At 44.4% G+C, this 22,339-nt stretch overlaps 1 protein-coding gene across 1 annotated transcript in view; it reads left to right on the top strand.

Moving 5' to 3' along the window:
- DNAH11 (dynein axonemal heavy chain 11) overlaps positions 1-22,339 on the top strand; it is a 3,435,931-nt gene that overhangs the window by 336,128 nt on the left and 3,077,464 nt on the right. Inside the window, exon 5 of the mRNA XM_086939827.1 lies at positions 18,042-18,141. Coding sequence (XP_086795953.1) covers positions 18,042-18,141 — 100 coding nt within the window. The remainder of the gene's footprint in view (positions 1-18,041; positions 18,142-22,339) is intronic.

The following is a 22,339-nucleotide window of genomic DNA, read 5'->3' as shown; positions in this document are numbered from 1 at the left end:
CCGGCTTGCTTGAATCCAGTGGCAAAGCGAGCAATGGACTCACGTCTGAGCATACCCTGCCAACTTATGGCGAACAAAGCGGTACAAAAGGGGGTGGTGATGGAGGAAGCATCTGAACCAATCAAACACTCACACCCAGTCAACAGATCTGGGTTTAATCACTCACCGTACTTTAGCCCAATCTGCCATCCCAGTTCAGACATGGCCATATGCAAATCAGTCTGACCCTGTGCCTCATGGGAACAGTCCAGCCCGAACTGCCAAGCCATGCCTTCCCCGCTTATCACTTTTACTGGTCCTAACCTGAGAGGTACAGAGCTTGGTAATCTGATTCTTAAGAGAAATGTATTAGGTACCCACAATTTATATTCCTTTTAAACACCTGCTTTCACTACGTTCTTTGCTCATGGGTGTTCTAGTTTTTATTTTTCTGTCCACATCATTAATCGGCTTGACCTCGAACTGTGAGACTAATAGCTTGTGTATTGAAGACCAAAATCCACTCTCTCTGTTGTTTGATCTTCCTGTATCACATTTTGCTCCAAACCCTAGCGCCAATATTTGTATGCTGACAGCAAATTATGCTTGATCTGGAAATTACCCAACAGGTCACTTTGTTTGAAAAACTAATCAAGGTTGTTAACAGGGCCTTTATCATTTGCCTTACAGCAGAGGGGGAGTAAGGGTCCAAAACTGATCTCTTCTCTGAAATTTGGAGGATGGCAGGAAAACTGCTTTTTAGGTCTCGCTTATGCAGCGCACATGCGCTGCAAAGGCAAAAAGACCTTTTCCGATCGCCATGGCTTTTCAGCCAAACCTGTTCACACGTTACATTGCCTTCAATGGCAACGCATGCACTTGAGGCGATCTACTTGCGGGAGCGCCTGCCGCCAAATGGCATCAATTGCTCCCGCAAGTAAATCGCGCATGCCCCCCTTCTCCCCCTGCTTCACACACAACTCCAGGGCTTGTTTTTCTTTTACTTTGAGCGCGAGGCGCGTGTGCAGCCAATGCTTGTTACAAGAGCTGCTTGCGTGCTCAACCTTAAAAAATTGTAGGTCTGAAAAAAAGGTGTCCTCAGATACAATGATGGTCATCTCCAATGAACACATATAAGATCTACATATACGCTGAAAGGATGCCTGGAACGTCCCTTTTGGTTTATAAGGAACGCCTGTCCATTATTCAGTCCCGGTAGCACCAATTATTTTCCACTAAATCTGAAACTCACCAACAAAACCCAGCTGGAGCCAACCCCAAAAGTTCACACTAATAGAGACGGAGGCCAGCTTTGATGGTGCTGCTTGGCACCTGTGAAGTACCTTAAAATCAAATTCAACCTTTCTAAGTGCCAACACACAAATGCATAAATGTTTAGGGGAAAAAAATCAGATTGCTGGAGGCCTCTAGAGTATATTTTTCTTTTTCCACTATCCGGAGCTCCGCAACCCTCTGCTTGACAGTTCACAAGGTGCCTCTGACACGGAAACGCTGCAGCAATAAGCTGAATGTTTCAATTGAAATATGTTTGAATGCTGTGGCGGTGGTCACGAAATAACACAGCTCTATTTAAAATAAGCCCTCTCACTTATTTTCATATTTGCTCGTCCACCTCAGAGCTTTGAGGGAAACTGTGCATGGCTCTCAGCGTCGGTGCTGCGACGCTGGGTCTGGGACTACATGGTCTGGAAGCAGCAGGACTGAGTAGAGCATGTTCACGGGCTGGAGGAGGGGGCGGGCTACCGAGGGTGAGAGCGGTGGCGGTGGAGTGGGGTGAGTAATGCACTCCAGCCCCGAGCCTGCATGCACACACACGGAGGGAAGCGGCCCCTCAGCCAGAGAGCAGCCGCGCACAGGGCTCGCAGACCTCGACCCCTCCGCCTCCACTGCTGCTGCCCGTGCTTTGACAGAAACTTGTGTTTGGACCCATCCAGCGCCGCGGACGGAACACAGAGGTACCTTCGGGGGGACTGACCCGGGCAGAGGGTGCCGGGGCGCCCGCCGGGGACACCCCGACATTGTAGAGCAGCAGGTAAGGGCAGGAAGCTGTTTCTTTAAAAATTGTCCCATTTGGGAGTCTTAAAACTACTGCTTTGAGTCCCTTTAGTTATTATTGCATTTTTTTTTAATTGGGATGTGGGAGAGTACGCCACAACTGCCAAATGTTCTGATTTAATAGCCTACTCTACAGACACATACATCTTTGATTAGTCCCCGCAGCATTTGGGGATACTTCAGGTGCGCGATTTTGCAGCAGAGTAAGGTTCTATTTGTATAGTGAGCTGCTTAAAGAGTAAAACAGATGTCTTTGGGGGGGAAAAGTTCGATTTCAACGTTTTGTCCAAAAGTAGATTGTTGTAAATGAGGTCCAGAGACAGAAGATGATTCCTGCAGGTTCCTTTATTCAAGATAGGAGACAGCGTAAGAGCAGACCACCCACGGCAGCAACAAGCGGTCAACTGCCACAGAGTGGAACATACAAAGAGAAGGCAGAGTAGAACATGGAATATGGAATAGAAGGAGTAAGCATTCCTAAGAAAGACTAGAATAACAACTCGCATGTACTACACATCTTCTCCCTTTCTGTTGTTTGAGAAACAAAAAAAAACGAAAGAGAAAAAAAAAACAAAGGGATAAATGAAACTTAACAAATAAAATCTTGCAGGTAAGTAGGAGGCTGCCGAGGCCTAAGAGAGCGTGCAGAAAGAGAAGAACTTTGAACAGGGACAAGACCCTGCAACAGAGCAGGAGCATCACCCCCACCAGAAACAATGACTTCATCTTGTGCATGAGAACCAAGGGACGCACCATTTGAAGGTAAGTGATCATCAGTGTCATTGGCCAATAAATAACCACTAGTAACAGAATCATCAGAACAAGAAGTGGAAGAAGCAGAACCATCAGAGTGCACAGAAAACAAAGAGGAAGAACCCTTTTGCCTCTTGTAGAGAGCAACTCTCCTGAAGTTCCAGCATTCGCCATTATTTAGAATGACACAATGGTTGAGCACCTTCTTGACCTTAAATGGACCCTTGAACTTTGACAAACATTTTTGTAACCTTCCCAATTTGATTTTGACCAAATCTCCCACGAGAAAAGGAGGAGAAGAAGTGATATTGGGGGTAGATTCAGCAACATCAGTTTGAAGATCATCTGGAAAATTACCCTGAGCCTGCAGAGTAACGACATCCCTCATCCAGGACGGAAATAATTTTAAACCAGGATCACGTCCGCTCATCAACTGAAATGGAGACAAATCCCCACTAGCCAAAGGGGTGGTACGATATGCCCATAACATTTCATTCACCATCTTCCTGACGATATGACCACCACTGGATGCTATCTTTATAATACCCTTGACAACTTTATTGGCTCTTTCGCAAACAGCATTGCCCTGAGGGTTTTATAAAGATGTATGGTGATGGGAGACACCACACTCCTTCAAGAAGATTTCCATGTCCTTGGAGGTAAGTTGTGGACCATTGTCTGTGATTAAGACAGAAGGCAAACCCTCATCCTTAAAGAGATTTCCCAGAAACCTGATGGAGTTGGAAGCAGTGATATCATTGGTAAAATGAACAACCAACCACTTGGTGAAAACATCAATAACAACAATAGCAAATCTGTCACTTTCCCCTAACTCACCCATTGGGCCAATGAAATCAAGGGCAATGGTATGCCAGGGCAAATTTGGAGAAAGAATGTGTACACCATCAGCCAGCTTAGGACCAGTTTTCAACCGCTTCTCCCCTTCTCTGCAGAGAGAACAATTCTCAACCCAATCCACAACTTGGGAGTCAATACCAGGCCACCAGAAGTGATCCTTAAGACGTCTTTGGGTGAGGGTCTGGCCCATGTGCCCCTCATGTGCCAAAGCCAATAACTTGGTCCTTAATCCAAAGGGGGGTACAAATTTCTCACCTTTAAAAAGAATATCCCCAACAATAGAAAGATCATCTAAGACCTTAATGTAAGGCCGAACAGCAACAGAAACAGAACTCTCTCGTCTAGACCCCAATCTTATGAGTTTGATGACCTCTTGAAGAGTAGCATCAACAGACATCTCTCTAGACCAGTCACTAGAAGAGAAAACACCTTCACCCACAAAAAGAGCATCTTCAACCGAGGCCACAGCTACATCATCCAAGTCTAACGACACCACTGAATTGTGAGGAGAACGCCAATCCATAGACAGTCTCGAAAGGCAATCGGCTTGGACATTTCTCCAACCTGGAATGTACTCTACTGAATACTGAAACTCTTGTAATCTAGCCGCCAGCTTCATAAGCCGGGCAGAACCTTTTCCCGCCCCGCCAGGAGAAAGGACTTTGATCAGTGGCTTGTGGTCAGATCGTAGAGTAAACTTCATGCCTCATAAATAGGTACGGAAGTATTCAACAGCCCAAGAGGCAGCCAAAGCCTCCCTTTCGATAACGGAATAGTTCTTCTCCGTATCGGTAAGGGTCCTGGAGGCAAAAGCAATGGTGACTTCTGACCCCCCATTCAATTGAGACAGCATAGCCCCCAGACCATGTGCGCTAGCATCAACAGTGACAATAGACTTATTATGTACATCAAAGGGAGATAACATTTTGGCATCACAAATCTCATTTTTGATGTTTACAAAACATTTTTCTTGTTCAGGTCCCCAAGTAAAACCCACACCCCGTTTGAGCAAAGATCTTATAGACACGGTCTTATCAGAAAAATTCTGTACAAACTTAGAGTAATACTCTATTAATCCCATAAAGGAACGTAGTTGGTCTTTGTCAGAAGGTGAGGGTGCAGAACGAATAGCCTCACACAAGTTCCTTTTGGGTTTTATGCCAGAGGAAGTGATGGTGTAGCCCAGATAGTCTACTTCACACACACCAAACAAACATTTGTCCTTGCGTAAAGTTAGACCAGCATCAGATAACTTTTCAAGGACAACACTGAGAGTGAAATTGTGCTGGGATTCAGTAAGACCATAAATCAGGATGTCGTCTTGAAAGTAGACCACCTTCGGCACACCTTCGAAGATACCTGACACCATGCGTTGAAAAACGCTAGCTGCTGACTTGAGACCAAAGGGCAGACGAGTAAACTGAAAGGTACCCCACGGAGTGATAAAAGCTGTTAGGGATTTAGAGTCCTTATGTAAGTCAATTTGATGGTATGCACTCCTGAGGTCCAATTTCGAGAAAAATTTTGCCCCATTGAGAGTAGTAACTAGCTCAGATATATTAGGTAGCGGGAAGGTGTCGGCAACAACACAGTGGTTGAGAGACCTGAGGTCGACACAGAAACGGAGCTTGCCGTCAGACTTCTTGGTGACGACAATGGGCGAAACCCAAGGGAGGCCTCTACAGGTTCAATGACCCCAGAACTCAACATGTCATCAAGAAGACCCTTGACCTCATCCCTAATGATGATAGGAATGCGCCTCACCTTGTGTTGAACGGGGATTGAGTTGGGTTTGATTATTATTTTATGTGAATAGCCCTTGAGCCGACCCAAACTCTCACCAAAAACATTTTTAAATCTAGAGAGCAAAGAGGACAACTCAGTGTCCTCCACAACTATGACCTGAGGGTCAGCTCGGGGATTCACAACAATGCAAAGGTCATATTGGTGTATCCAACCGAGGATAGCAGGACCAGATTCTGAGACGTACACTTTCCCAAAAATTTGTCTCGTAGAGAACACAATGTTAGCCTCAAAATACCCAAGGATGTTCAGTGGTTCACCCTGATACCCACCAGGAGAAATATCTGTAGGAAAAAAAGGACCCATACCCCACAAATCAACAAACAGGGAGTTGGGAATAATGGTGTAACGCAAACCAGTGTCCACCATCAAGTAAACATTTTTATCATTAATAATGAAAAGAGCCTTAGGTCTATTTCTGCGTTTGTGGTCTTCACGTTGAAGATCACAGTCATTACCAACCACCAAAATTTTGTCAGTGTCATCTTTACCCACTGAGATGTCACTAACACATGAAACAGAAGGACGAGCTCTACTTCTGCAAACACGAGCATAATGCCCCAATTTACCACATTTCATGCATTCCTGCTTAGCTGCAAAGCAAAACTTTGAATCGGAAGCATGTGCAAGACTACCACATCTAAGACATTGCCTAGAAGAAAGGGGTTTAAAAGTGTTATTACTCTTAACATTAACAGTTTTTTTGTTGAAGAACTTTCTCTGTTTAAGAAGAGCAACTTCGCCTTGATCATCATCTTCCTGACTTGGAAACATGTACGAATGACAAGACACCTCACCAACGTCACTTGAAATAGCTCTCTTTTCCAACTCTTTCATACACCCTTGGGACTGTTCAACAACCTTTGCCAAATCAATTGCCGTTTGCAGATTGGGATTCTTCGCTGCCCAAAGACGTTCCTGGATTTTCTTGTTATTGCATTGTACGATAAGCTGATCCCTGATCAGCTCATCAGTCATGTTGCCAAATTTGCATTTCACTGACATTTCGCGGAGTCTAGAAACAAAGTCGTCTATGCTCTCACCAGCTTTTTGACTTTTGGTGTAAAATTTATACCTGTTCATGACAAGGTTCTACTCCTTGGCATACCTGACCTCAAGACGAGACACAGCCTCCTTATATTCATCCAACGGGGCTTGTGCACCAGCTAAAAGAACTTGCGGCAAGAACCTGAAGACACGTTGTCCCTCCTTACCTAGAGAACCCAAAAGAAGTGCCTTCTTGCGTTTGGCGGAGAACTCTTGGGCATCCAACGCATCAAGGTAGTTCTCAAACATGGGAAACCAGTCTTCCCATGATATGCTGGGCTGGCCAGGCGAAGAAAGAAAACTGGGCGGTAGAACAACAGAGCCAGACTGGAAGGGTAGCTGCTCAGACATATTTAAGTTGTGGTGAGAAGCACAGACTGTTATTAATGTTATTAATTGCGGAAATGAGAAAACAACACACAAAAAAAAACGGAAATGTTTGAATAAATGAATAGTTAATTAAAGCAACGTGTTCCAGGAAGAAACGCTACAAACAGGAATAAAATTGAGGGTTTACTTGTCATGAATGCACACAAGACGAGCGCATCGTCGTTGCTGGAGTTGAATCCGTAACCATGGAAACTCAAAATGGCTCCCAGCGTGATGACGTAGACGTTCAAACGCGCTGGTTGTCTGAGAGACGCGGCGCGTTGAAGCGAGTCACGCAGAGGAAGAGGAGCGCAAACAAACGTCACAGGCAGAATCGCTGACTCCCTTGGAAGGTTCTAATGCGTCATCAGTATTGAAGAGACGCCGCAGGAGCAGGAGACAGCCAGAAGGGAGACGGCAGGAGGACTACATGAAGGGAACGGAGACAGAAGCAGGTAAAAACTTGCCGGTTCCGTTGTGAAGTCCCAAGTGAAGCCGTCGGATCTTACTAGGCAGGATGTGAAAGCGTAGACAGGGATTCAGCTCAAATCGGTCTGCTCTTAGGTGTCTGAAGTCACAAGGTGGCGGAAAAGTGCAGGGGTTCAGGAAACGTCGCCAAAATACTGTTGTAAATGAGGTCCAGAGCCAGAAGATGATTCCTGCAGGTTCCTTTATTCAGGATAGGAGACAGCGTAAGAGCAGACCACCCACGGCAGCAACAAGCGGTCAACTGCCACAGAGTGGAACATACAAGGAGAAGGCAGAGTAGAACATGGAATATGGAATAGAAGGAGTAAGCATTCCTAAGAAAGACTAGAATAACAACTCGCATGTACTACATAGATTGTTCCCTCTGTCTCCCTACATATATACATATATATAGAGCGAGAAACCCACACACAGTTGGCATGTCTAAATTACTTTCTCAAAAAAGTAAATCTATATATATAAAAACGAATGTATGTCTGTTTGTCCTTTATGCATTACTACACCATTCATCCGATTGGCATGAAACTTTGGGAAGTTGTTGAGTACACTTCCGCGAAGGTTTCTGGCAATTAAATAAATAAAAAAAATAAAAAAGAAATAATAAAAAAATTTTTTAAAAATGTGTTTAAAGTTTTTGAGTACACTCTCGCGGAGGTTTCTGGCAAAAAAAAAAAAATGTTAAATATCGGCCCCCTGACCCCCCAGGGCCCTCATAATCTTTCCAATACTGAACGTTTACAGTTTCCGGTGCGACTCGCTTTTGCAATGACCATCAACAAAGCACAAGGACAATCGCTCCAAGTGTGTGGACTAGATTTGGAGAATCCGTGCTTCTCACATGGACAACTGTATGTGGCCAGCTCACGCGTCGGAAAACCTTCCGATTTACTCGTGTACGCATCAGACGGAAAAACAAAAAATACTGTGTATCCACAAGCACTCAAATAAATAAACAGAATTAAAACAACACTTTAAAATGTTTTCCATATTAAAATGAATAAGTTTCAATAAAAATGACACAATGTAAATTGAATGTTATCATAACAAGTTTCCTTAAATTTCCTTTCTTCTGAGATTACAGCAGCGCACAAGGGGTAAGCTAGTACTCTTTAAAAATGTAGATGGCAAGAACTGGTAATTCAGAAAGAGACAGGGTAAACTTGGAACTACATTAGGAGAACCGTGCAAAATCCATGTGCAGGTGATTAGCAATGGCCGGGGACCGTTTTTTTTTCTCTTATTTTTCTGCCTAGAGGCGTGTTCTGGAGGCGTGTGGGATGTCGAAAGCCTTTGTCACGGAGTATGTATTGCCGAGCAGAGAACTTGATCATTTCAAGTATTTTATTTGCAGTTTTTTCTCCAGATGCTGTCGCTCTCCCTTTTGCTTGCTTCCATCTCCAACACTGATCCAAGGTGTCAGTTTTCTGCTGACATCACCCCTCCTCTCATGATGCTTAATTGATGTCACGTTATGGTTTTTATTGGCTGGGGGGCAGAGTTAGTGAATTAACACGTACCACATGCAATTTAAGGTTCATACTTTGTAATAAACAGAATCAGAGTAGTTATTTAAACCTTGCAAGAGTTGTGAGGCATCCAAGCACAGTACTGGCGGCTTACACTCTACTAGGGATAGTGTGATACTTGGTGTCGTGAGCAGGACAATCTAAAGCATGCCTACATATATTTTTATTTAAATGCCATTGCGCTTGTGGGTCTCCTCCTCGGCTGCCAGGAGTGATGTTGATCGGAGGTGGAACTCTCCACAAGCCCCCTCCTTGGCGGAGAAGAGAATGGGGTAGACGGGTGCGCACAGCAGGAGAAATCCATTTAGGCTGCAGGGGGCTGTCCGCAAAAACGTGACAGAATTTGGGGGGAATATTATGGTTTGGGTCTGTAACTGTAGACTAAGACGTGTGTAATGTGGTACTGTTGCTTTACTGATTATGTAATGTTTTAAATCGATACCGAAGGTTTTAAATAGACATGTAAAACAATACATAATTGGTTTATAAAAACTGCCAATTGCATTACCCTGCACCTATCATAATATCTTTTAAAACATGTGTGCCTCTTTATTTTGTATCTGTTTCTTATTGTCCCCATTTTATTTTGTGATTACTGTGATATTGTTTCCCTTTGCATTCTGGTACTTGTAGTTCGCCATTTGTAATGGAACAGAAGAACTTGGATCCCTTGAGCCCCTTTGAAGAAGATTTTCGGTGTCCTAGCTAAACATTCATTTTGAAGTCTCCCCTTTCTGTGGCAGCAGGGGCCATATTTACTATGTCATTTCCCCTTGCTAGGAGCTGCCATAGTGTGCAACCAGGCCAGGCTTGGATCCGATTTTTGCTTGGTGGGGGCTTCCATACATTCAGAATCCATGCCTCTCCAGTTTCTTTCACCCGCTGCTCCTTAGCCCAGCCCCAGGTGAAGCGGACACAGCCTTCATTGCCAAGAGGAGAAGTGCTTCAGCAAGTTTCCCAGCAGGGCAAACTGTTCCTTACCTGCCCCCTGGGAAAAGGGCGCCGGGGCTCAGTAGATATTGCTTCTGGCGCCCAGTGTGCATCTTAGTAGCAGAAATATCCCCCACAGCAAGGCAGCAGCCTGATTTATGGTTGTATATTTGTGGGACTACTGTGAGTTTAATAGGACTGGGTAGAGGTGTATTGTTTCAGGTCAACATTATGTGGATCTGGCGCTGGTAACTCTATCTTGACACATGTCTGTTATACGTATGATTACAAATGAAGTGACCTGTAGATTAGACCAGCTGAGAACTCCGGTTCCAACATCTGCATGCCGCATGGCCAGGGCCATTGGAATTATGAGTCAATGGAGAACTAAATTAGGTGGCAAAAAAGGGGAACTATGCGGTGTAATGCGCACTTTCTGTGGCAGTATTTCAGTATTTTGACATTGTAGCACACATAGATATGATATGGGCGAAAGTTTCACACTATAATGAGCACCGGTTTAACACCTGATTAATTATAGCAGCCAGCAACTCAATGTGACCGGTTAATCTTTGCATTGGTCCTGCAACTGCACAGTGCCACGCGCTGTCTCTTTTTAATTACTTCTGATCTGTTGAACTAAACACATTTTTTTTTATCTGCAATTTGAGCCACACGCAAATGGGGGATTATGTTGCGAGCGTGGTAAATGTATAATTGCGTTTAAAATTAAGTGGCTTTAGAATTGCTTAACTCCAAGTAGTTTATTGCATATGTCCGGTGTGATGGAATTAGCAGAGGTTTAGGGAAGGGTGTGGTGGATAACACGATTCAGCCTTTTGTTATAGCTTAGGTTCTGTAGACGCATGCAGCACAATTACTGATGTTTCGCAAACCCAAAATCGCATGGTATGTGTGTCATCTTTGCTTTTGTGTCCTGGCCAGTCAGTGTTTAATTTTTGCCGGTTTTTGCTGGTGATCAGCATCACTTGTTTTTAATCCCCGACACCCATTTATGACAGTCTACCACATGGTGGTGTTCCCTTCCTATTTTTGAATAGAGCAAATCAGACAAGGGTTTAACAATTTTGCAAAAAATAAAATAAAACCGCAAGTTCATTCTATCATTATAGCATATGGTGATATGGAATAGACCAAAATGTTCCAATGTTTTGAAATTGTATTAGGTAGCATTGGCACTGGCATTCTGCCAATGCAGGCTTGGTCAGTGGGTGTTACAAGCCACATTGGCTTCCCAGAAATTCCTTTGGGCCCTGGAACATATTTTATTTATTTACTTTGTTCTTACAAATAAAGCACCAAGTCAGGTGCGTGTCCTGTCCTCTTCGGGGGCGAGCCAAAGCCATATCTTCGAGCAAGTGAAACAGAAAAAGAAGGCCCCTGGAGACAGTTCCATGCAGTGTGTGCCATAGAGCTGTTCTCCCCATCCATCTATTCGTCCATATGTCCATTCAAGCAGGTACACGTGAGTGAGTCATGCTGCCTGGGGCTCACTCACTCCACACTTGTAAATTGCGCCTGTACCAGGCTTTTTCTCATTTGCAAAGTTCTGCGCATGCGCACAGCTAGGCAGCCCCCACACTCCCGGGAATGACTGCTTCCTTCAACCAGAATGGAAACAACATTCAGAGCAATGAAAACAAGTTAATTTGATGCAAGGAACTGTTAACAAAAAACATGTCCAGCAATTGTAGATCTGGCAGCAATTGTAGATCTGGCAACTTAAACAAAACAGAAACAAAAAACAAACAAGCAGTGGCATAGCCAATAGGTCTCGCTTTTTGAACCCTATAAGTATTTAGTTATGCAGCAGAATATCATTGGTGCAACAACACCAACTGTTGCATGGCTAAACACTTATAAGGTCCCAAATTCGAGTCCTATTGGCAATGCCAATGCTTGTTAGGCCTGCTCTCAGTTCTGGTGCCCAAAACCCTAAATGGTTTGATTCTGCTTTTTCCTTGGCAAACCAAAATTTGAGACTTGCTTTGGATACTAAACCAAGGGACAAGGAGTTGATAGGGAGCTGTAGGGTCCATTACAAACACACTCTAAAGCAGAGAAATAATTAAATCAGAACATACATAACTTCAAGATTATAATGCAAGCCACCAAGAGGAAATATCCCAAAACATTCTGGCTTACAATTAGCTGCTTAATGTAAAGGAGGAAGCAAACACTTGGCTCACACATTACCACTGCTGGCTGGCTAAAGCACTTCTCAAATGCCTACCGCCTTAATTATAGTGAGGATTCATATATGAATCGGGATGCGGTTGGAGATCTTAGCACCAGCCTACAGATTGAAATAGAGGAAGTGTACACAGCCCTTCATGTCTGTCCCCCAATAAAGTCTCTGGCCCAGAATGTGTACTAAATAATTTATTCAATGAAATAGCAATGTTATGGCTCCTTTGCTAACTAATATCTTCAATCGACTACATTTTCCATCTTTATGTCCTTCCTAGTCCTCTTCCCTAATCGCTCCTGTTTTGACGGTTGATCAGATCCTCTATGCAGTCATCTGATCTCCCTCATTGACTCCACAGCCAAAGTTTTGGGTAGAGTGCATTTTTATCAATTAGAACTTGGGCCAATGACAAGAATATACTATGTTTTTGCCAGTCTGGGGTCAAGGAGCACCTCAGTACAGTGGGACAGCAGCTGGGGTTTGAACTAATTAGCTGTATATATGTTGTGGCTTGACACAGCCCACTGTACCTCTGTTTTATAGACCTCTGTAGTAGTTTGGAACATGTTACATGTCCAGGATATGGCCCATGTTAATTGGCAAAGTATGGCTTCTGTCTTGGTAAATATTGTCTTCTTTTCACAATAATCTAACTGCCAGGATTAGATTTAGCCCAAACAGTGTTCAGAGCCTTTATATTTAGACAGGGAAGTTTGACAGGGGTGTATTTTGGCAACAAACTTATTTATGTAAAATATTAATGACTTAAGCTAACACCTGACTACTTGCAGACAATATGTGCCACTGACCGGTAATCTGCAAGTACCAGCACTACTCTATACTGATGACATTGCTTGTGTGTCAAGGCTCTACATAGCTTTGTGAGTTTTATGACGGAATTATACATGGATATTAATTACTTTAAATCCCACATGATTGGTCTGCAGACCCCAGAGGTACAGATTGTGCCTAGTACATATCAACTCTAACATGGTATCAATGGATTTAATTTTCCATACTTGGTGTTTCACTTTGATGCATCAGGTTGATGGACTTTAATCTTTGTACTAGGCGGCTGAAATGTATTCAATTTGCCCTAGTGCTTTTTAGCTTGACCTCTATGATATGGGGCAAACAAGTAGCAGCCTTTCTAGATATTTCCAAAACTCAATGCATCCCTGTCACTACGAAAGGCATAGGAGTCTGGGGATATCCAAATGTAGATACCATCCAGATAGAAGAAAAATGTTTTTGCCACAAACACCTATCTCTACCACCTAGCTACCCCATTTTGTTTGTCATGAGGAATTAGAACACAGCATTGTTGAGGAACTCATAAAACTATCACATTTGATGCTATGTTTGTCAATATGGTGCAATTCCCAGTCAACGTTTAATCAAAAGGTGACTATATGGACTGCTTCAGCTCCGACCGAGTATTTCTTGGCCTTCTTAGGTTAAAAGTAGTTTTATATGATTGGGTTGGTCATTTCTTTTTACTGACCCTGTTAATGTAACAAAACTAGATACAATCTGGCTGAAGCATGCATTTAGAATGCCAGGTGCTCCCAAAGAGATTACAGAAAAATTACCAAGTCTGCAAATAAAGAATTAATTCTCCTACAAACCATCACTGGTATTGAACCTTCTTTGCTGTATACCTTTAGCCAGTGGGAGAGGTCCCTACTGTTGATGTTTAGAACTGGTTCCATTTGTATCGTGGTATGCTTTTCCTCAGGACTATTTGGGAGGGACAGCCATCCTGTCTGTTCCTGTGATGATACCACCCAACAAACTTTTATTCATTTTATCTTTTTTTGCACGTTTTATGTAAAATTTACAAATATCTACCTCTTGCCAATTGTGAAAGCTTATCCTTTTGAACTACGTAGACCCATTCATCCTTTTTTACAGACCCTTATGTTCCCAGCAATATGTTTTGCTGTTGCTTCCTTTTTAAAAAGTCCTGTTAGTTTAGTCAAATCTACCCATTTATAAATATTTAATTTTTTTTATCTTCAGTGATTGTAATGTAATATATGCTTCTATAATTAAGTCTCTTAATTGTATTAGGTATTTTTGACTGATTGACTTAGTTTAGAGATAGATTGCAAATATGTGTGATAGCAGGATCAAAATGATCAATGTGTCTTGAAGACGAGTAGGGCAGGGATCCAAAAGTGATCCTAATTTAGCTGAGAGCAAACAACTTAACCAGTTGCTCTGATAGTGGCTTGAGTGGGGTGAACCCCTACTCAAGCAACAACAACAATCTTTATAAAAGTGAAGCACAAGGAAACCCCAAATAAACCTTTGTTCATCCCACTTGTAGCTGGGCACACTGTATAAAGTATGTATTCAGCATTCTAGTTAGAGCATAGCAAAAGACATACCTCACACCAATTTACAAAAGAATACAGTAACATTTAATAAATAAAACAAGACCAAAATAATAATAATCCTATCAGTAGAGTAAGGGATATGACATTTTGAAAGGTTTAGGTAAAATAGTGCCTAAAACAAGCACCAACTGTGGATATCTGGTGATACCTGACCGCGACAAAGCCACATGTTCAGGCCGACCATGATTGAGTGCGGGCTGGCTACAGGGACCCAGTTAGGTCCGCTGAACAAGAGTACCTTAAATCCTGATTGCGGAGCGTTACGAGGTCCCACGCCGAGGATGCGATGCAAATCTGAGGTGATGTCCATTACAAAGAGCTGCAATGCGATATCCTGCATTGTTGTCTAGGATCCAATTGATGAGGGCCTGCGGTTCAAAGTCCGGCTTTGAGGATGCATCAAGCAGTCTGGGTGATGCATCAGTTCCGAAGAGCTGCGATGTGAGAAACTGTGTCCTCATCCAGGCTGCCGTTAATGAGGGATTTGCAAAGCAAGGGCCTGTGTCTAGGAAGCCTTGCACAGCGACTGTTCTGATGCAGGCTATGAGGTCAAAATGGTGTCATTTTTTCAAGAGAATCCTCGTAGCAGAGGAAATTCTTTAGTTCTGCATGGATTTGCACTGCGCAAAGAGGTGATGCATCGGTTCTGCTGGATCCACAGATGGGCTGGCACAGCACCTTCAGGCCTGCTTTCAAGGGTCCAGGACTAAAGTGGCGCTACATGGCAGCATTGGACTCACAGATGGCAGAGTCCAAGTGCTGGTTTCAATGTTGTTAGAGCCTTCTTTCTCTGAGGCTGTAGTCAAGAGGTCAGCCAAATAGCCCTTTAGTTACTCTGGGGTCCTGGGTTCAACAAATGCCTGTTCTTCTCACGCAGGTAAGAGAGCAACAGTCCAATAGAGTGGCAGTCCTTTCAACAGCATAGCAGTCCTTTGTTACTCAGTCTCCACAGGCCCAGATGTGTACTGAAGAGTTGAGGTCTGATATTTATGCTTGGGCCTTCCTTTGAAGTGGTAGAAGCTTCTAGAGGTTTCCCTTTTGAATCGACATCCACAGGCTTCTGCCTTCTTCTGTCCTGACTCCAACTAACTGCAGTAAGTATGCAGCCCTTTGTCTGGACGCAGGACACAACCTATTCTAGTACAAGTAGGTCTGTGCCCAGCTCAATCCCATCCTGCCAGTGATGGCCCATCCAGGCACAACCAAGCTCTCTATTGTGTGCGGCTATCAAGGAGGAATACACAAAGCCCAATTGTTACCTGTATCCAGTCATGTGACTCTGAGGCAGGCTGCAAGTATTAAATGGCTAATGTAGGAAAATGTCAACTTTCTAAAAGAGGCATTTTCAAAATTGTGCTTTAAAATACAACTTTACTATGAATGAGGATTTTTAATTACAATTCTTCAATCATGAACTAGTTACATTCTCCCATTTGGAAAGTATCACTTATTAAATATAATAAGTACACTCCAATGTTATCTTATGGAAGAAGTAGGCCTTGCAATAGTGGAAAACACATTTAAGAGCTTTTCATTACCAGGACTGGTAGAACTTAAAAGTACATGTCCAACTTATTAAATATACTGTACCCTGAACTCTGGGCTGTCCAGGGCCTACACTAGTAGTGACATATGTATTAAAAAGGAAGTTGTGGGCCTGGCACAGGTCGAAATGGCAATTTTAAAACTGCCCACACAGGCTGCGGTGGCTGACCAGAGCAATGTTTAAAGTGCTACTTAAGTGGATGGCACAGTGAGTACTGCAGGCCCAGTAGTAGAATTTACTATACAGGACCTGGGCACAAATAGTGCCACTTTACTAGGGGCTTGCAAGTAAATGTAATATGCCAATTCGTGTAATCCCATTCTACCATGTTTTAAGGAGAAAGCACAAATACTTTAGCACTGGTTAGCAGTGGTAAGGTGTGCAGAGTCTTAAAGCAAGCAAAAATGAAGTTGGCAAAACAGGAGGTTTAAAGGCAAAATATTAGGGGGAAAACTACCAGGTCTAATTCTTGTGTTCACTTAGCGTAATATCTGTTTAGGAAGGACAGTTAGTTGTGCACATCCTGTTTTGGACCGAATATTGTTAGAACAAAGTTATTGAAGATGTTGTAGAATTTTTTCCCTAACAAAAAAAATGCTAAGCTGTCATAGAGAGCTTTAGAGGAGGGTGTGACAAGGTTACATACCTGTGGGAAAAAGAGTTCAATGAACCTAGTAATGTGTGTGTGTGAAATGTGCCCTTCCATCACCCACAATTCATCCATGTCACCAGGTGTGATGAAGTACGCATTACGCCAAAAGATGGTTCATTCTTTTAATGTTATTTTTCCTAAACTCCTCATCCATCACCAGGTAATCTAAGCCCAAAGTGCCATGGTGTGCCCTGACATGTGTCCTGTTCCAACCGTGCCACTCGAACTAAGCTACACCTGCCTGAGGCACCCCAATAGGGGCAAAACTGGTCTTGGGTTGTTTGTGTCTCGTTCTTGGAGGTTATGGCCCGCAGTTCGGAGTGGACTGTTCCAATTTTAGCAGTTTCAAGAATGATTTGCATATAGCTGGGTCCAAATTGAGTTGACGTGATATGCAAAAGAACGATTGGTTGGAATGCTACCCTGAGCGATTGCCAGTGATTTAGACTTACTGAAATATTTCCTCCTGTCACCTTTTGTGTTTTTATTAATCTAGTTCAGACATGGTCTCATCCTTGCAATTTCTACATGCATAACCACATTCTAAGGCCACAAATATAACTTGGGAGACTTGGTATTTCCAAGTCTGATGCCACTGAATCCATGTGTAACTGACCCATGTTCCACACTCCGTTTTCCAAAGAGATGGTCTGATTTTTATAAGCTGGTAAGTTCAATTAAGTTCAAGCTTCAGTCACTCTGCTCTGAACAAGTGATTGAAGAAGCAGGAGGCACATCTCTTTCTCGTCTCTTGAATCCTGTCCTCCACCCCCCCCCCCTTCCTTTGTACAGAGGACCATGGAATACTTACACTGCCAGTCTACATTCTCATCTGTGCCCAAACTCCCTACCCTCACCCAGAATTAGGTCCTCTGCCCCACTCTGCTTCCAGCTTCCTAGAATGTGGATACTGGTAAATCTAGGTCCACTCATAATTCCCTGTTCCCAGGACAAATACTCATGATAGCAGTGTTCATGAATGGGGCTATCTGGAAGAAACATTATTTCTGGCCACACACTATCCCAGCATATTATAATTGCATCAACCTTGTACTCTGGGCCTAATTCATCTAAAATATTATTTTATCTAAGAATACCACAGATCTTGCATAACAAAAGAATTGTCAAATCCCTGAACATCTTTACAGAATGCCATATGTTTTAGAATTCTTCTGTTACTGTATAATGTTTTCTCTTTGAAACTGGATTTCACAAGGAATGCTTTTCCGAGGTCAGATACCTTTCTAAAAGTTGAGCTGCGTAGAAAACAAAATTTGTACAGTTTTTGTAAAGTTTGTCACTTGTGAGCATACTGCTAACACACAGAAACATCCTACTCGAGAATAAATGCTATATCCAGGCTTAATATTGTGTAAATTATTTTACTTTTACATTTTAGTTCCAGTCTCCAGCTGTCCAGACCATGGGGAATATTCTGCATGCTAAAGAAAGCAGCTACTATACAACATTCAAGACCCTTTCTAAAGAGGTAGAATATGGTAAGAAACCCTAATACTAATCTAAATTTAGGAATGTCTGTGCATATTAATTATCAACATATCAATTGTAGCCACTTTATTGCCCAGTGCCAAAGAACTCTCAGGTTTTGGATGTTCATCCTGCACAAAAGATGTAGCTTCAGCTATTCTCTAAACGCAGAGCACCACAGGTTCTCAATCCTTGTTCTAGAGACTTCCCTGGAGAACTGTTTTTGGGTGTGATTTTCCATGTACAAAGGTGGGGTCCTCATATATCCAATGGAAAGGCAAGGTTTGAGTGTGCTTTCGAGTGAATTAGTGAATCCGGTGCATGGTTTTGTGGATTCGGGACACTCATGAATTTGATAACTTTGTTGAAAAACACATTTAAGGTGGTTTATATATACCTGTAAGTATGTTCACACTGTCATTAATGAAAATGGAGAGGTGTAGATATTTGAAATAATTTATAACATTTCTGAAAAATCAGCGGATTTGGACTCAAAGATTCATCCTGTTTCTGTGATTGGGATTAAAATACCTAGAGTAAATGTCCTGTCTGTTTTTGGACCAACACAGGTACCGGAGAACTCAAAAAATAATTACAAATAAAATGCTATTTGTTTAATTACAGTAATGAAATCTGTATATATTTTACCTTGAATACATATGGTATTTGTTAGAACCGGCTGTCTCTAGTTGGCAGAGGTATACACTTCTGACAAATAGGGACACTCCTTTTCTAGTCAGGGCAAGGGGATCACACCCTTCGATAACCCCTGCTCACCCCCTTGGTAGCTTGGCAGAGCAGAACAGGCTTATCTCAGAGGCTGTGTGTTAAGCAATTATGACCACATACAGTAATAAAGTGAATACACTACAAATGGACACGACACAGTAGTATTATAAAAATAAGTATTTTTATATAAGACTTAGCACAAGACCAAATAACGGCAAAACTGTACACAATCGGAATAAATACGTTCGGGAAGGAAAAAGGATAGTTCAAAGGTAGTTTCTTCTTTAGCACAAGAGTCTTTTAGTATCAAGCAAATCTTCTTCTTGGAAACACAGTTCTTAGCAACAGGGTAACTCACACGGGAGCTACACAACGCTGGGGCAAAGACAATCCACAGGTTCGGCGTCGACCGCGAGGAGCGCTGCGCCGGGCCTGGAGTCAAACGGACCCCCAACAACACAGTACCTTAGGAAATTGAAGCACACGATGATCAGCGGCGTCGGGCAATCCGGCGTCGCGTCTTCGGTGTCGATCAGGCCACAGCAGGCGTTGTCGATGATGCAGTTGCACAGAGTGAGCAGCGCTCACGGCGTCGAAGGGCACACGGTTGATGCGATCAGCAGCGGGGCAGACACGAGGTCCTCTGGAGTTAGAGCCGTACTCCTACTCACTGGCGTTGCTGCTGGCGTCGGTTGGGCCCAGCGTCCGATCGTCGTGATTGCTGGTCCTTTCAGAGGTGCTGGATTCACACTTCCAGCGAATAGCACTTTTAGCAGATGAAGTCCTTTAGCCCTGTGACTTCAGCAGGAGACTGGCACTCTTCCAGTCCTTGGAGATTTTCTTAGCAAGCGTGAGAGTACACACACAGTTCCTCTCTCCTGGTTCCTTGGCAAAAATAAAGAAGCACTGCAGGATTCCCCCAACAACAGCACACTGGCAGAAGGGGTAGGCAGTCCTTTAGATCAGCAGGCCTCTTGTCCTTGGTTACAGGGTTCCTTGTCAGAAGTGATCTGATTTCCTAGTTCAGGGGTCCTTCTCTTATACCCCTTTTCGTCTTTGATCCCTTTGTCTATGCAGGGGGTTTCCCAACATCCTGGGTCTGTGGTGGGTGGAGCTAGGCAGTCGCACCTGGCCTATTCATTGAGCCGGGCCGGGTCCTCAGACGCCCCGCAGGAGGTGGAGCCAGCCTTGATACTGGCAGGAGCAGAGCTATCGCCCTCCTGGCAGGAGGTGGGGCTGGGATCGTCCATGGCAGGCACAGAGCCATCAGTCGCTTGGCAGGAGGTGGAGCCAGCATTGTATCAGGCAAGGCAGGCTATCAACAACTACTCTCCCCCTACTCTCAACGTAAATGTCCCACTCATCCCACACTGACTCATCCAGACCTCTTGGAGCCACCCAGCTCCTGTCACACACACGCAAGACCAGCAGAGACCAGATATGGTTAGACAAGAAAATAGACACTTTCTAAAAGTGCTACTTTCGAACCCAGAGTCCAAAAACCATCCATACCAATGGATGCGTAATTAAACCCCGAGCTCAGGGATACCAAACTCGACATTGCACCGTACTCTCCAAGCCAGCTAGGACTATAGCATTAATAATCCCGGCGGCCCATTCTATCCAACGGAGAGCAGGCTACCTCGCAATAGTGAAGCACTAAGATGGCGGCACTTCACTATCAGGACATGCCAACTTGGTCAGGCGTGTCCTACCTTACACTTACAATGCACCCTGCCCATGGGCCTACCATAGGGGTGACTAACATGAAGTTAAGGGAAGGTTGGAGGGGCTGGCAAGTAGGTATACCTGCGCAGCCGAAGTGACAGTGCAAGACTGCACGTGGGTCTCGCAATGACCGACCCGTAGACATTCTTTTACAAGGCCGCTCCTGTGGGTGGCACAACACGTGCTGCAAGCCCACGAGCGGCATTTGTATTTACAAGCCCCGGCACTCCTGGTGCACTAGACTAGGGACTGACAGTAAACCAAATAAGCCAAACATGGATACAATAGATACATCATTTTAACAGAGGGAGCACTTGCGCTATGGCACTGATCAGCAGTGACACGGCGCCCAAAGCATATTCCAGCAGAACATCGTAAAACAGTAGAGGCAAACAGAAAAATGGAGGAGAGACTCAAGCCAATGATGTCAGGTCTAACACGTGTCCCCTCCAGCTGAAATGTGGGGAGAACTACCCTTAACCTAGGGAGTCCTCATCACTAAGGCGGAAAAATCTGGACAGACCATCAGCATTGGCGTGATCTGTACCAGGGCGGTGTTCCACCGTAAAGTCCATCCCCTGTAGAGCAATGAACCACCTCAACAGTTTTGGATTCTCACCCCTCATTTGCATCAACCATCTGAGGGGCCTGTGGTCTGTCTGAACCCGGAAGTGAGTCCCAAACAGGTAGGGTCTTAGCTTCTTCAGCGCCCAGACCACAGCAAATGCTTCTCTCTCTCTCGCACTCCACCTTGTTTCCCTGGGAAGTAACCTCCTACTGATGAAGGCTACAGGCAAGTCTCGGCCCTCTTCATTCACCTGAGCTAGAACAGCCCCCACGCCATGCTCTGAAGCGTCCGTCTGAACAATGAATTCTTTCGAAAAGTCGGGTGCCTGGAGTATAGGTGCTGTGCACATTGCAGTTTTCAGGGTGTCAAAGGCCGTTTGACAGGCATCAGTCCAGATCACGTTTCGTGGCTGCTTCCTGGAAGTCAGCGAAGTCAAGGGGTGCACAATGTTGCCGTAATCCTTGACAAACCTCCTGTAATAACCCGTGAGTCCTAAGAAGGCTCTCACCTGCGTTTGGGTTTTGGGCGGTGCCCAAGCCAGGATGGTCTCAATCTTGGGTTGCAGGGGGGCCACCTTACCACTCCCTACTTGGTGCCCCAAGTACACCACAGAACCCTGCCCAATCTGGCACTTACTGGCTTTGATTGTGAGGCCTGCTCCGTGCAGGGCCAACAACACTTCCTGGAGGTGGCGCAAGTGTTCCTCCCAGCTGGCGCTGAACACTGCGATGTCGTCCAGGTAGGCGGCGCTGAATTCCTCCAGTCCAGCCAAGACCTGGTTGACCAACCTCTGGAAGGTGGCAGGGGCATTCTTCATCCCAAAGGGCATCACCCGGAACTGGTATAGCCCATCTGGTGTGGAGAACGCCGACCTCTCTTTTGCCCCATCAGTCAAGGCGATCTGCCAGTACCGAGACGTTAAGTCGAACGTACTAAGGTACCGGGCAGCCCCCAACCGATCGATGAGCTCATCAGCTCTGGGGATGGGGTGCGCGTCAGTCTTCGTGACCGAATTGAGTCCTCGGTAATCCACGCAGAACCGGAGTTCTGGTGAAGCACCAGGCGCTGCAGCCTTCGGAACCAAGACCACTGGGCTGGCCCAAGGACTGCTAGAGGACTCAATCACCCCTAACGCGAACATTTTGGAGACCTCCTCCTTAATGTACGCCCTGACCTTGTCAGTC

This window comes from Lissotriton vulgaris, chromosome 10, assembly GCF_964263255.1.
Source record: "Lissotriton vulgaris chromosome 10, aLisVul1.2, whole genome shotgun sequence".
NCBI classification, from domain to species: domain Eukaryota; kingdom Metazoa; phylum Chordata; class Amphibia; order Caudata; family Salamandridae; genus Lissotriton; species Lissotriton vulgaris.
This window is presented reverse-complemented; position numbering and strand designations above follow the sequence as displayed.